The sequence below is a fragment of the Notolepis coatsorum genome, assembly GCF_963971535.1.
Source record: "Notolepis coatsorum genome assembly, chromosome: 6".
In the NCBI taxonomy this organism is placed as follows: domain Eukaryota; kingdom Metazoa; phylum Chordata; class Actinopteri; order Aulopiformes; family Paralepididae; genus Notolepis; species Notolepis coatsorum.
In genome coordinates this window covers 139,547,089-139,563,052 of record NC_140170.1, presented here as the reverse complement: position 1 = coordinate 139,563,052, position 15,964 = coordinate 139,547,089, and the positions used below count along the sequence as shown (strand labels likewise).

At 45.6% G+C, this 15,964-nt stretch overlaps 1 protein-coding gene across 1 annotated transcript in view; it reads right to left on the bottom strand.

Annotated features, from left to right (window-relative positions):
* Positions 1 to 15,964, bottom strand: part of LOC311229678 (copine-9-like) — a gene marked incomplete at both ends in the record, with an annotated part of 679,647 nt that overhangs the window by 334,508 nt on the left and 329,175 nt on the right. Inside the window, 2 exons of the mRNA XM_084315753.1 lie at positions 4,223 to 4,299; positions 5,574 to 5,613. Coding sequence (XP_084171879.1) covers positions 4,223 to 4,299; positions 5,574 to 5,613 — 117 coding nt within the window. The remainder of the gene's footprint in view (positions 1 to 4,222; positions 4,300 to 5,573; positions 5,614 to 15,964) is intronic.

Sequence of the window (15,964 nt, the reverse complement as noted above, 5' to 3'; positions counted from 1 at the left end):
AGCCGGCGGCCATGGTTAAGAAACAGATGCCATAGTGTCTTTGAAGAGACTGTGAACAGTCCATTTTCATACTCCTATTGAATACGATTACTTGGAACAGTGTGAACTTGTGTAACATGACTCTCAACCAGTTGAGGAGCGTAACAGAAAGAAGCATTTTGTATAAAAGTATTCTGTACTTCTGTATGACAACTAATAAAGAAACTTGAAACTTCAGAGCTGACCTCTTCTTCTCCACACATGTGACCTGCCAAAGAAAACTCTCACATGGTACTGTAGACACAGGTGTAGCCAAGTACTTTTGTGCAATATGGGCCAGCTAAGCATAGACACCATCATTAGGATGCTCAGCTTTTCCCACACCTCTTCCCTCTCTGCTTTGGTCAGGCACCTGAGGGCCTTGCATCTGGGATCTAGAGCTGTTGCTGCCTTTAGCCATGACAGGTTTGTGTTCTCCTTTCGTCTGTTGAGGTCCTCTGTGAATGCACTCTTAAAGCGCACTATATAGGTAGGATCAATATCGGAGACTATCGTATGCAAGAGGTGCAAAAAGCTGCCCAGGAGGAGCTTTATCATTTCGAGAGTTGGATTCCAGTGTGTGGGTACCTCCTGGATGAATGACTCCTCTGCTTGCCCATGAGAGGCTTGCTGAACGTTCAGCTCTGCTGTGTTTGCAGGACTGTGTTTAAAGTGTCCAACTATGTTATGGCACTTTGCTAAAGCGCCGTCAAATCCACGGTCACAGAGAGACATAGGGGTTGCCCTCTGTATAATATGCACTACACAGGGAATATGCTCGAATGATATCATTATGATATCATATTATGAGCACTATCTGTTCCTATAGTGGTGACTAGGGATGGGTACCTTTCACATTTGAACCGATACGGTACCGGTACCTGTGAATCGATACCGGTACCCAACGGTACCTTTTTTCGGTACTTTAGTCAAAAAAGATTTTTTTACCTACCTCAGTCGTGAAAAAAATAATCCAAACTTCAAATAACTACAATTTCGACCGTTTTCGGATTGCCATTGCTCCGACTGCTTTGTTGTTGAATCAAGTCAAATCTTAGGTAAGCATATATTGTGCATGTGAACGTTGACATGAAAATAAAAATAAAAATAAAAGTAAAAGTAAAAAAATAAAAATAATTTTTTAATTTTAAATTTTTTTTGGTATCTCACTTGAATCGATACTCGGTAGTACCGACGTGTTTCGGTTCGGTACCTCAAAAGTACCGAATTCGGTACCCATCCCTAGTGGTGACATTGTCCGTTATCTTCCACTCCTTTCCACTTCCAAAACCTGGTTAACACATGCTCTAGCTAAATGTGTTTCCTCCGTTTTTACCACACCTAAAGCCAACAAATGCAGTTGCCATTTGACAGTGATCAGGTGTGCTGTTGTGCTGTGGTCTCCAGTCAATGTAGCTTGTGCTCTCCAGTCAATGTAGCTTGTGCTCAGTCATGGTTGAATGGATTGTCTGAAGGGACAGGGGAGATTTATTTTGGTAATGCAAAATTGTAACAATTGCAATTGAATATTAGGTTTGAAAATACATTTGCCAGATTAAACATGAGTTCCTAATGTTAATTTGTTCATTTGATTACATCTGTTACCATCTTGTATTGTACAATAATTGTTGCAAAAAAAAATAAAAAAAATAAAATAATAATAATATATATATATATATAAAGATAATTCCGGTATAAACCACGCCCATTTCCAAATCCAAATACAGATAATGTTGTTGGTTGAACGGATACAGATACAGATAATGACATCTCTGCACACCCCTACTGCCTACTCCTTACCCCCCAGTCCTCCTCACACTCCCTCCGCTCCGGCACAGCCTACCTCCTCAAAGCCCCCAGGACTAAGCTGCACACCATGGGCGATCGAGCCTTCTGCTCGGCCGCGCCAAGACTATGGAATGCTCTCCCCAACCACCTGAGAGCACCACAAACTGTTAATACTTTTAAATGTGGACTCAAGACCTACCTTTTTAGAAAGGCCTTTTATTAGTTGTTATGTCTTATTCATATGTTGTTCTGCTATGTGTTCTTATTTCTTATATATCCATTTGTATTCTATTATTTTTAACTCTGTAGCACTCTGAGACTCTCAGGAATGTTATAAATTAAATGTATTATTATTATTACTGACCAGCCATCCAGGTCAGTCTCCTGTGATCAATAAGTCCTTTCTCCTTCTGAATGCACAAGGCATCTTCCTAATGCAACCCACGGCAGTCCCAGCCCTCGCTCTGTGGGTCGAGGAGACGGCTGACAGCTAACCCACTCTTTCAGTTAACAACATCACACACGCACGCACGCACGCACGCACACACACACACACACACGCACCATCAACCTGCTGAAATACAGAAATGCCATCCAAGGGTAGTGGAGCCTCTCTCTCTCTCTCTCTCTCTCTCTCTCTCTCTCTCTCTCTCTCTCTCTCTCTCTCTCTCTCTCTCTCTCTCTCTCTGCCTCTGTCTCTGTCTCTGTCTCTCTCTCTGTCTCTGTCTCTCTCTCTGTCTCGCTCTCTGTCTCTCTCTCATTGACAAGCTGTCTGGATTAGGAACTGCCCCCACAGGCTCACACCAAGATAGATGACAGCACAGGAGTAGCACCCAAGACTTTCAATATGATTTATAGATTGTTGATAATGAAGTATGTGGTACATAACTCTGCTACAACACACACACACACACACACACACACACACACACACACACACACACACACACACACACACACCCTTAACGTTGATGTTGCATTATTCCACTGCCTCACATTGATCAATAATGTTCTATTGATGATATAGGTGCTCTATAAAAGAGTGTTTGATTATTCCTCTGCATGCAGGTCATTTGAAATATGCCTCCAATAAATAAAAATGAAAACTTGTGAAATCGAGATAAGGGTTTCCCTATAAGATATGAGATAATATTTCAAAACTCATCTGATTCTATAGCCTGTAAACAAAGCCAGTGTTTAAGTCAGACTTTTCAAGATGACAGTCTAATTATAGACAGAACATATGTTAGCCCCCCCACCACATCCCAACCCCCCTTTGCTCCCCTCTGGGCTCTCATTGCACACCGAGCCCTGAGCGCAAACGCGCCAGCTCTCATTATTCCACAATCTGCACGGTGGGGGAGGAGGGCTAAAGAGTCTGAGGTGCTCCTGACAGACAGACCAGAGGCACGAGGATGACACTACAGGGGTGATGGACCTGTATCAGTGTTACATGGATGGCGGTGTTGTAGCAAGGTATTGTTATTGTAGCAAACGGTGCATGAAACGGTGTGGTACTCTGGAATAGGCACAGTACATGTATAGTAGCTCAAAGTGTACTCTACTGTATATAAAGTGATACACCGTAACTGTAACAGTGAAGTAACAGTAGTACAGTAACAGTACACCAGCCTCTTTGTTGGGGTAAAAGAAATGCGTTAAGAATAGATGTTCAAAACAATGGGTTTTGAATGGGTGACATGGGACATACGGTCATGAAATGCATTCACCCCCAGAGTGCTATAGAGGGGGTAGTTGCAGTCAATTCACAGTATCACAACTTCCCATGCAATTAGAGACAGCACTGCTAAACTTAACCACTCCCACTACCTACACAAAAAAAAGTCTTCCAGGCCGTGAGATCTAGCATCATACCACACTCTATCCATCTCTGTGATTCACCCGATAAAGGATAATGTACTGTACACATTCAATGTGAGTAAAACAAACAAACAAAAAGGACAAACAACCAACTGGAGTGACATGGGTTTTGAGTGAGCAGCGATATGATTACTATACCACTATTACCACTATAATATGATGAAAACCTGTGGTGTGCAGGTTGGATTTATGATAGGGTTGTCTCCAGCCTGTGTGTGTGCAGGTTGGACCTACGATAGGGTTCTCTCCAGCCTGTGTGTGTGCAGGTTGGACTTACGATAGGGTTGTCTCCAGCCTGTGTGTGTGCAGGTTGGACTTACGATAGGGTTGTCTCCAGCCTGTGTGTGTGCAGGTTGGACTTACGATAGGGTTGTCTCCAGCCTGTGTGTGTGCAGGTTGGACTTACGATAGGGTTCTCTCCAGCCTGTGTGTGTGCAGGTTGGACTTACGATAGGGTTGTCTCCAGCCTGTGTGTGTGCAGGTTGGACTTACGATAGGGTTCTCTCCAGCCTGTGTGTGTGCAGGTTGGACTTACGATAGGGTTCTCTCCAGCCTGCTGCCTGTGGAGCCGATGATCTCCCCCAGCGTGCAGAACATCTGACCAAGGAAGTCCTACGCAGAGCAGAAGAGAACCATGCATGCATAATAACACACCGTTAATAGAGTAGTCCTACACACACCTACAGGGATGTACTGTACAAGGACCAGAACTGGTATCAGATATAAGGACTAAGCTCAAATATAAAATATAAATATATACTTGTATTTGTATGTATATATATAAAAAAATATATATATGTATATTACAAATATATATAATAATAAAAAAATAAATTGGGGGGGAAACAGATTGCCTTGTTTCCTCTGGAACTGAAAAATTAAATAACGTTTTATTCTATAATTCCGACATTACTTTGAGGAAGGAATAGGCTATAGCCCAGATGGACTATTCCCGCTAGGCTGGGGTGATTTCCAATCAGATTTATACAAGTTGGTGTGTAGTCAGAAAGGTAAGCCAACAGATGTTTTATGCAGTGGTGAGACCGTATACCAGTCTAGAAAATGTCTTGAGAGATAACAAGGCAGTTAAGGAAGATGTAAAAGAAGAATATTCAGTCATATTGGCCTACCTTCTGCTCATCCGCAACAGTAGGCAATAAAGAAAGAGAGACAAGTTAGAGGGCAATCTGTGAAGACATAATGAAAACACTTCAAGTGAAAAACCCTCTTTCCAAGTTCACGCTCTATGGAACGTTGCATATGGCTTTAAAAATACATCCCTCGCAAACATAACAGAGAGCGCACTCACTCTTCACAGCTCTTGAGAGAACGTGTACCAGTATAGACCTTTTCAATGTTTCAAGAACAATTACGTACGGATGCGCAACTTACACCGGTCCTCGGAAACATCCAGTATGACAGGCGAGAGTATGGGTGAAACGGGTGCTACAGACCTCAAGAGTCTCATTTTAGTCTATATAATTTCAGCAGATGTTTGATTTTGAATTGTATGTTTCTACCTGTTAGATGAGGACAAACCCCTAAAGCAGCAGAGGGTAGCGCCGATAGCGCCCAAAGCCAAGGAGCCTACATGGCGAGGGCTATGGTCAGCTGGACAACAATGTAACTGCATGTCGGAGAAAGGAGTCACAACAGCCCATGCATACGTCTAATTGGGCATTAACCCTATGCAGTAATATACAGTATATACAGTCGCCACTATAGTGGAATTCAAGACTTAAGTTACAGTCCATTTTCTTTAGTTTTTTAATTGTCGTGGGCTGGATGTCCAAACGGATCAACGATTGTCCTTACCTAGCAACAAAAACGCAGTTGAAAAGGTCTACAAAGGTCTTAACATTATGATTACAACCAGGAGTGCTTACGTGTTTAGAGAGGTTTGAACTCCTGGTGTCCACATTGTACCTGTAATAAAGCAGAGAAAAGACACTGTGAGGGATTTGATATTAGTGGATCTGAGGAACCAGCAGCATTGTCACACCACAACCCAGGGTAACAGATAGAAGATATCATATCACAACCCAGGGTAACAGATAGAAGACATCATATCACAACCCAGGGTAACAGATAGAAGACATTGTACCACAACCCAGGGTAACAGATAGAAGACATCGTACCACAACCCAGCGTAACAGATAGAAGACATTGTACCACAACCCAGGGTAACAGATAGAAGACATCATATCACAACCCAGAGTAACAGATAGAAGACATCATATCACAACCCAGGGTAACAGATAGAAGACATCGTACCACAACCCAGGGTAACAGATAGAAGACATTATATCACAACCCAGAGTAACAGATAGAAGACATCGTACCACAACCCAGCGTAACAGATAGAAGACATCATATCACAACCCAGGGTGACAGATAGAAGACATCGTACCACAACCCAGCGTAACAGATAGAAGACATTGTACCACAACTCAGCATAACAGATAGAAGACATTGTACCACAACCCAGCGTAACAGATAGAAGACATTGTACCACAACTCAGCATAACAGATAGAAGACATCGTACCACAACTCAGCATAACAGATAGAAGACATCATCCCCTGCCCCGGCACAAGAACAGATAGAGCAGAGCGCTCTAAACTCCTCGACTTTATCTCCCTTGACAGCCAACACAGAAATAACTAAGAAGTCAACCGGGGAAAACACAGGATAAACATCATGTTTGTTAAATAAATCATGGCATAGCGTGTGCCTTGGACCCAATGAGTCAAGACTGATAAAAATGAATTTATGGATCTGGAGCGCATAGCAATAATGAATTCCAGGATCAAGTATGAGTGGATTGAAATCACTCCCCTCTCGGGGCAATGGGTTGTTTTTAATTTCCTCAAGGCTGCCTCCCCCAGGAGCAAGGCCAGATTAAGAATTCAGAGGCCTCTGGGCCAGACTCTTGTGGAGGCCCCCCACACACACCGCTGCCTCTTCTCTGTTGCTACAGTAGCATCAAAACGTTAGCATTCTCGTCCTCTCTGCCCGCGGCACCTGGCTCAGCCTCTTTAACGTTGCTGCTACTAGTGCTAGCCAGGCTAGCCTTACCTGACGGGGTGAAAAAAGTTGAGATAGTCGGTATGCTTTGCCGAAGTAACGCGCTCTTTCTGTCCCTTTCCTGTTTAGATTTTAACTTAGCAGCTCCGCTTTCCCACCGTTTAACTTTTTTATCCATGTTTTTTGAGTCTCATATGATACAGTAGGCCTACTACTCGAGTCTTAGCCTACTTGATCAACTTGCAAGTGCAATTCTCGCGGTCAGTGGTCACCTGACCTGACCTGACAGTGACCCCTGGACCTGGACGTCAGTGTCACATCGACTCAACGTCTCTCACCCCCTCATTATCAAACAATCAATCATATTTGTATTTGCAATACAAAAAATTCAATAAAAATAGATAGAGATGAGATGATACTAGTAGTCACTATAGATGCTGTGAAAGTAAACGCTGGATCTGATTATATATATTTTTTTTTCGTATTTCTTTTATTTTTTTTTAGTGTGTAGTGGAGGCCCCTAGTCACTAGGGGGAGCTCGAGGATATCCGCTATCAGCACCGGCGGGTCTCTGCTGTCTGTCATGATCCCAATCTGCCTCATTCGTGTCGGGGCTGGGATGTGGAGATGCGGGCGTGACAGCAGACTCTACGTCTAGTCTTCTTCTTCTTGTATATTTCCAGCGGACTACGCGTCTACGCGTATTGCCGCCCTCCATAGGACAGAGGGAGCACTATAGATTTCCAGCGCTCCCTATATGTCTAGTCCAGGGGTCAGCAACCATTACTATCAAAAGAGCCACTTTCCCCCCCTCCCACAAAATAAAATGCTCAGGGAGCCGCACAACCTATTTACCCTTAAAATGAAGATAAAACAGTGTATAACGTTTTATATATCCCCAAGCATACCCCACATTTAGCATAAAACGCCAAAGTAATTTGCGATTTATTATACTTTATACTTATTGCATTAATGGAATTATAAAGCAACAAAAAGGAAAGTTTTGACTTTTTATTGTTGTTTTTACCTGTTATAACAAAGGAAACCCTCAAACTCTTATGAAGCGGAGAAATAATACTGGCTGTGTAGACCTATTTTTAAATAAAACACAGAAGAGGAGACAAAACACTGGTGTCTGTAGACCCACTTTGAAATAAAACCCTGAACTATTCAGGTATATTTGAGTCCTTCCCTTATTTGTGGAACATTTATCAAATAAAAAGTAGTCTACTTTAAAAAAAGACTACCATGTGTAGACCTACTTTGAAATAAAACACAGAAAAGGAGAAAAAACACTGGCATCTGTAGACCTACTTTGAAATAAAACCCTGAACTATGCAGCTCTATTTGAGTCCTTCCCTTATTTGTGGAAAATCTATAAAATAAAAAGTAAATTTTTCATTGTTCGCAAATTCCGCACCACATATCAGGCATAGGCTACAGGTAAGCCTGCATTGTTAGTTGTGAAAGCAAATGAATCTGTCCACACTGAATTAAACTCTCTATTTTCCTCAGACTTTCCTTTTTTGGGATTTATCCATGGTTAGCTTACTGGGGGGTCGTAACCTCAAGATTAGCCACTTGCAGACGGCAGGAAGAGGCACGGGGTGTGACGTACTGTATATTTTAATTGATGAAATATTTTTGTTGACTAAATATTTTAGTTGATGAAATATTTTTTCATTTCAGTGTCACAGTATGACATCGATCTCCAAAATAAGAAAAAGAAAAAGAAAAAAAAATAATAATTTGGAGGCCCCTTGTCACTAGAGGCCCACGGGCCACGGCCCAAACGGCCCGGTCGTTAATCCGGCCCTGCCCAGGAGTTATTATTAAGTGCAGGCGTGGAGGATTGCTTTGAAAAGGTTTTTGTTCATGTTTGACAAATTAAATTGCATGCTGAATAACACATAAATTGTGTTTACGTTATTGAGTTCAAATATTGAGTTCAAATATTGAGAATGGGGACAGCACTGCTACGTAGGCTAGCCAGTCCGTTCGTACTAGGAAGACATACTACATCTCAATGAAGCGTATAGAGTATAGGCTGTTGCCTTGTTGACATTGATTGACAAGGTCCATGGATTGCATCCCACTACAGTGAAGGCCAATTGTAGTGCTTATTAGGGTTTCAGCAGAGGAAGCCCTGCTGACCAGCTGCTCCCCTGAGAACACAATTGAGACAGAAAACAAGCCTGTCAAACTTAAAAAGCCCTGCCTACAGAGACCAGAACACTATAAATAGCTGGTGCAAACCATCCCCAGCCCTCTTCTATAAACTCTACAGCACTTATAGTTAGAGGAATAATATTACATTATTAGCCAATTTTGGGAGAACATTTGACCTTTGTATGCCCTGCTACAAAGAATATTACACAAGGCAATTGAAGTGTGTCTTTCCATATATCCCTCCTATAGTAGACAGACTACTTATGATTCATCACTACTGTAGACATAGCGAGTGGCACAGCAGGCACATTGGTGCTGGGGATTGAAGCAGCAGGCGTCTCTCTACCTTCTGGCCGCCCTGCCAGCCAGGGTGTCTCATCTTTTCCTTTTCTTCATGGCTTTCCCTCTCTTTTACCATCACATTATTTTACCTTCCTCTCTTCTGCTTCCTCCGCTTTCTCTACTCTGTCCTTCTTTTCCCTGATGGAAAAGAAAAGACAAAAGATTACACGTTTCTTTCCAACACTTCATCATATGAATTCCCCATGCGTTTCACATGTGTACTTGCCATGCCGTGGTGTCATCACACAGGAAACCTTTCACACATTATCACCTGTGATCACAGTACCTTCATGTGAGAAACATATGATTAGGGGTGTAACAGTATGTGTATTCGTCCCGCGACTTCACAGTATGGTACATCCAGCCATACGATGAATACATCTCATACCACTAGGTGAAACTAGGGTTGCCCGTTTTACAAATGTATGCTCAATATCTTTAATTTACTTTACACTGACTTACTAACAGTATTAACACAGAAGGTCATTCATTTAATGTTGAATATCAAGCTTGTATTGCCGCATTTAGATGATGAATAAAACGTTGAAGCTTGTAAAGGCATGATGATGAGCCGACAGAACAATTAACAACCGCACACTTTAGTCTCTGGGATGTTTCTCCCCTCCTTTCCTCCCCCTTACTGAAACAAAACCATGAATGAATGATATGTTTGTAACACAGCAGAGTAATTACAATATGTTCAACGTTTTCTTGTTCGCCTAATAATGATGAGCAATGGAAAGACACACACACACACACACACACACACACACACACACACCAACGTTCTTCCGCGCAACTTTCCCCAAAGAGAGTTTGGATAATGATACCATGGGAAATTACACATGACCTGAGAACATGCACATTGTGGTGAACTGTTCCAAACTGTTCTCTGCTATCTCTCCTCTCTCTCTTCTCCTTATCCCTCTCATCCCTCTCTTCTACCTCTCATCCCTCTCCTCCTCCGTCTATATTATTCTCATCTACCTCTCATTCTCCCTCTCTTCTTCTCTTCTACCTCTCATCCCTCTCTTCTTCTACCTCTCCCCTCTCTCTCTTCTACCTCTCCTCCCTCTCTTCTTCTCTTTTACCTCTCCTCCCTCTCTTCTTCTCTTCTACGTCTCCTCCCTCTCTCCTTCTCTTCTACATCTCCTCCCTCTCTCTTCTTCTCTTCTACCTCTCCTCCCTCACTCCTTCTCTTCTACCTCTCCTCCCTCTCTCCTTCTCTTCTACCTCTCCTCCCTCTCTTCTTCTCTTCTACCTCTCCTCCCTCTCTCCTTCTCTTCTACCTCTCCTCCCTCTCCTCTTCTACCTCTCCTCCCTCTCTCTTCTTCTCTTCTACCTCTCCTCCATTTCTCCTTCTCTTCTACCTCTCCTCCCTCTCTCTTCTTCTCTTCTACCTCTCGTCCCTCTCTCCTTCTCTTCTACCTATCCTCCCTCTTTCTTCTTCTCTTTTTCCTCTCCTCCCTCTCTCCTTCTCTTCTACCTCTCCTCCCTCTCTCTTCTTCTCTTCTACCTATCATCCCTCTCTCCTTCTCTTCTACCTATCCTCCCTCTTTCTTCTTCTCTTCTTCCTCTCTTCCCTCTCTCCTTCTCTTATACCTCTCCTCCCTCTCTCTTCTTCTCTTCTACCTCTCATCCCTCTCTCTTCTTCTATTCTACCTCTCCTCCCTCTCTCTTCTTCTCTTCTACCTCTCATCTCTTCTTCCTCTCCTCCCTGCTGGGAGTGAGATTGACGTGAGCGGAGGTGTTTGTGGAGGTTTCTTCTATTCTTCTATTTTTCCCTTTTTTTGGTTCTTATTTTTCCGTTGTGCACAGTGAGGTGTGGTTTTATGGGTTATTTTTTCCTATCAGGGTAACTGGTGCAAGTGTACAGTGTTGGAGGCGAGTGTATTGTTTGGGGAGTGGAGGCGGCCGGTGACATGGCCTCGCAATCAGCAGGACCTGAGTCTGTGTCGCTCCGACACAGGGTGAGGTGTGTCCCCGAGGGGACTGCTACGGTGGAAGAGGTTTTGAAAGCTGTCGGCGAGCAGGTAGGATGCGAAAATCTCGCTTATGCATCGCGGATGAATAAGGCTGTGGTGGTTTTTTTGAAAAAGGAAAGTTTGGTAAGCAAAGTAATTGCGAGTGGCATTTTTGTGAGGGATGTGCTTGTGGCCGTATCGCCGCTGTCGGCTCCCGCTACACGGGTAGTCGTGTCGAATGTACCTCCGTTTATCAAAGACGAGGCTCTGTCGAGGGAGCTGATTCGCTTCGGGAGGTTTGCGAGTGGATTCAGACCTATTGCTCTTGGGTGTAAGGAACCTGGGCTGAAGCATGTACTCTCGTTGCGTAGGCAAGTGTTTATGTATTTGAAAAGCGCAGACCAAAACGTTAAATGCTCGTTTCACTGTGAAGTTTGGGGAGAGCTTGTATGCTGTGTATGCGAGTACTGACAGCTTGCGCTGTTTTGAGAGCGGGGATATTGGACATAAGCGATTCGCTTGTCCGCATCCAAAGCGTGCAGCGGGAGGGGCATCGCGTCAGCCAAGTGAAAAAATAGTAGAGGTTAATGTGGTAAACACTGCAGAGCAACAGGCAGATACAGGGGGAGTGGAGGAAGTTACTGAGACAGAGGGGCTGGTGCTGGAGGGAGAAGCTGCAGGAGGAGTTGGAGTAGAGAGTGATACTGAGACAGGGGGGCTGGTGCTGGAGGGAGAAGCTGCAGGGGGGAAGCATGCTCCCGAAACAGGTGCACAGCCAGGGCCGGTGCTAGGTTCATCAGATGGAGGGGGGGCCCCTTTCCCCGTGGATGTAGGGGGGAATGAAGCTGACGCAGAGGCCAGTGGTGTTGTGGAGAGAGGGGGGGGCAAAGTGGGGGAGGGGGGGGGGGGTCGGAATGGGAAGGAGATTGAAGTTGAGGGGAGCACACTGGTGGATGAGGAGGGGATGGATTTAGAGGGGGGTGCTAAGGAGAGGGAGAGTGGGTCTGAGGAAGAGGCATTGGTATCTGGTGATGGGGGTGAGGATTTGGAAAAGGAGGGGATGTATAGTGCAAGGGAGCTCGCCCGGTTTCTTAGGGAAACCAAAAACAGGAAAAATTTTCCATTGGGACGTTTTTTCCCAGATCAGGAAAAGTTTTTAAGGTCTGTGATGCATGCTAACAAGGTCACAGGTGGGGGTTTAATGATGACACCCAGGAGGAAGTTCTGACTGAATAAGTGGGCTACTAATGTCAGGAAAAGATTGTCATCAAATACAGGTGTATAATGTATGGACTGTATGGTGCACATCTGCTGGTGGGTTTCTTTTTCTGGTTCTTGTTCTCTGTTTTCTCCCTCTTTTTTCACATGGAGGTCCTTCGGATTGATGGTGCTGGGGATGGTGTGAAAGGGGGGCTGTTTTCTGATTATGCAAAACAGAAAAATGTAAATGTTATTTTTGTACAAGAGACCCATAGTGATGTGGGTAATGAGGTTGACTGGGGACTCAGTTGGAGGGGGGGATTGGTGATGAGTCATGGCACTAATAATAGTGCAGGGGTGGCTGTCCTGTTCTCTCCTGGACTTGGGGTCAATATTACATCGCAGAAGGAGGTGAAGGTGTGGTGGGACAGAGTGATCCAGAGGCCGGTCACTCAGGGCGACAAGACTGGCCTGGAGAACCTCCAGACCCTGGTGAAGTGCATCACCCTCCGGCGCACCAAGAGCAGCGAGGTGAACGAGCTGCGGGGGCGTCTGGTGGAGCGCATGTGGCGGGGCCTGTCCAGCGGTTCAGACGAGGAGTGTTCTGTCTGCCTGGAGTCGGTCCGCCTGCCTGTCATCGCACACTGTGCTCATGTCTACTGCCGCTCTTGCATCACTCTGGTCGTCAGCACGGAGCAGGAACATGCGCGCTGTCCTCGCTGTCGAGGTGAGATCAGGGCCAGTCGGCTGGTGGAGTTCCCACAGGAGATGGAAGAGGAGGAGGTTAAAGCTCTGATGGACAACCTGCTCAGGGTGCGCGATGAGGACGGCAGCATCAAGAGTCTGGTGGTCTCTCAGTTCACATGTTTCCTCACCATACTAGAGACCCCATTCAGGGACCATGGTTTCAGTTTTGTGCGTCTGGACGGCAGATTGACTCAGAAGAGGCGGGCCCAGGTCATCAGGGAGTTCCAGAGCCCCGGCCGCGGCCTCGTCATCTTGCTCCTGTCACTCAAGGCTGGAGGGGTTGGGTTTAACCTGACCGCTGGCCTGCCTCCCACGTCTACCTCATGGACCCGGCGTGGACCCTGCATCGGAGCAGCAGGGTGTGGACCGCTGCCACCGTTTTGGGTAGACCAGGAACGTGGTCGTCACCAAGTTCATCGTGAGGGACTCTGTGGAGGAGAGCATGGTGGAGATCCAGAGGGAGAGGCAGGACCGGGTGGAGAGTGCTTGGGGACTGGGGAAAGCAATGGGTACTGTGGGGGGGGGGAGGGGCTGAACATATGCATTTGAATGTCAAGTGGTTTTTATGTGCTGGAGGAGGTTTTTGGAGTTTGTTGGGGTGGTTGTGGGTGTGTGTGTGTGTGTGTGTGTGTGTGTGTGTGTGTGTGTGTGTGTGTGTGTGTGTGTGTGTGTGTGTGTGTGTGTGTGGGTGTGTGCGTGTGCGTGCGAGTGTGTGTGTGGGTGTGTGTGCGGGTGAGTGTGTGGGTGTGTGTGTTGTTTTTATGAAGATGCTGTGAGATTTTTGTGTCTCTATTGACTGTATTTAGTTGACATGTTTTAATAAAAGAACATCAAAAGTAAAAAAAAAAAAGTTTCTCCTTCTCTTCTACCTCTCCTCCCTCTCTCTTTTTCTCTTCTACCTCTCCTCCCTCTCTTCTTCTCTTCTACCTTTCATCCCTCTCTTCTTCTACCTCTCCTCCATCTCTTCTTCTCTTCTACCTCTCCTCCATCTCCCCTTCTCTTCTACCTCTCCTCCCTCTCTTCGTATCTTCTACCTCTCATCCCTCTCTTCTTCTCTTCTTCCTCTCCTCCCTCTCTCCTTCTCTTCTACCTCTCCTCCCTCTCTTCTTCTCTTCTTCCTCTCCTCCCTCTCTTCTCTTCTACCTCTCCTCCCTCTCTTCTACCTCTCATCCATTCCTTCTTCTCTTCTTCCTCTCCTCCCTCTCTTCTCTTCTACCTCTCCTCCCTCTCTTCTTCTCTTCTACCTCTCATCCATTCCTTCTCCTCTTCTACCTCTCCTCGCTCTCTTCTCTTCTACCTCTCATCCCTCTCTTCTTCTCTTCTACCTCTCATCCATTCCTTCTTCTCTTCTTCCTCTCCTCCCTCTCTCCTTCTCTGCTACCTCTCCCCCATCTCTTCTTCTCTTCTACCTCGCCTCCCTCTCTTCTTCTCTTCTACCTCGCCTCCCTCTCTTCTTCTCTTCTACCTCTCATCCCTCTATTCTCTTCTACCTCTCCTCCATCTCTCCTTCTCTTCTACCTCTCCTCCATCTCTTCTTCTCTTCTACCTCTCATCCATTCCTTCTTCTCTTCTTCCTCGCCTCCTTCTCTTCTTCTATTCTACCTCTTCCCTCTCTTCTCTTCTACATCTCCTCCCTCTCTTCTTCTCTTCTACCTCTCCTCCATCTCCCCTTCTCTTTTACCTCTCCTCCCTCTCTGCTTCTCTTCTACACATCCTCCCTCTCTTCTTCACTTCTTCCTCTCCTCCCTCTCTCCTTCTCTTCTACCTCTCATCCCTCTCTTCTTCTCTTCTTCCTCTCCTCCCTCTCTTCTCTTCTACCTCGCCTCCCTCTCTTCTTCTCTTTTACCTCTCATCCATTCCTTCTTCTCTTCTTCTTCTCCTCCCTCTCTCCTTCTCTTCTACCTTTCCCCCTTTCTTCTTCTCTTCTTCCTCTCCTCCCTCTCTTCTTCACTTCTACCTCTCCTCCCTCTCTTCTACCTCTCCTCCCTCTCCTATTCTCTTATTCCTCTCCTCCCTCTCTTCTTCTATTCTACCTCTCCTCCATCTCTTCTACCTATCCTCCCTCTCATATTCTCTTCTACCTCTTCTCCCTCTCTTCTACCTCTCATCCCTCTCTCTATTCTACCTCTCCTCCATCTCTCCTCTTCTACACATCCTCCCTCTTATTCTCTTCTACCTCTCCTCCCTCTCCCCTTCTCTTCTACCTCTCCTCCCTCTCTTCTTCTCTTTTACCTCTCCTCCCTCTCTCTTCTTCTATTCTACCTCTCCTCCCTCTCTTCTTCTCTTTTACCTCTCCTCCCTCTCTCTTCTTCTCTTCTACCTCTCATCCCTCTCTTCTTCTCTTCTACCTCTCCTCCCGCTCTTCTTCTCTTCTACCTCTCCTCCCTCTCTCTTCTTCTCTTCTACCTCTCCTCCCTCTCTTCTTCTCTTCTACCTCTCCTCCCTCTCTTCTTCTCTTCTACCTCTCCTCCCGCTCTTCTTCTCTTTTACCTCTCCTCCCTCTCTCTTCTTCTCTTCTACCTCTCCTCCCTCTCTTCTTCTATTCTACCTCTCCTCCCTCTCTGTGATGGACAGTTGAGGGGGTTCTGCATGGCCAGGAGAGAGTCCAGGGCAACAGGGTGGCGTGACAGGACTGACAACAGCGTGACAGGACTGACAACAGCGTGACGGACAGGTCAGCGGTCCGTCTCGCTGCCCCGGGCATCTGGAAGTGAGTGATTGGGGCGTGTGGGAGTTGTGGTGTGTAGAGACATGGCACAAAGGAGTTTTGAGATCAGAATAAATGTGAAAAGTATTGAGGCACTGTAACACTCAGTATGAGTTGTTTGC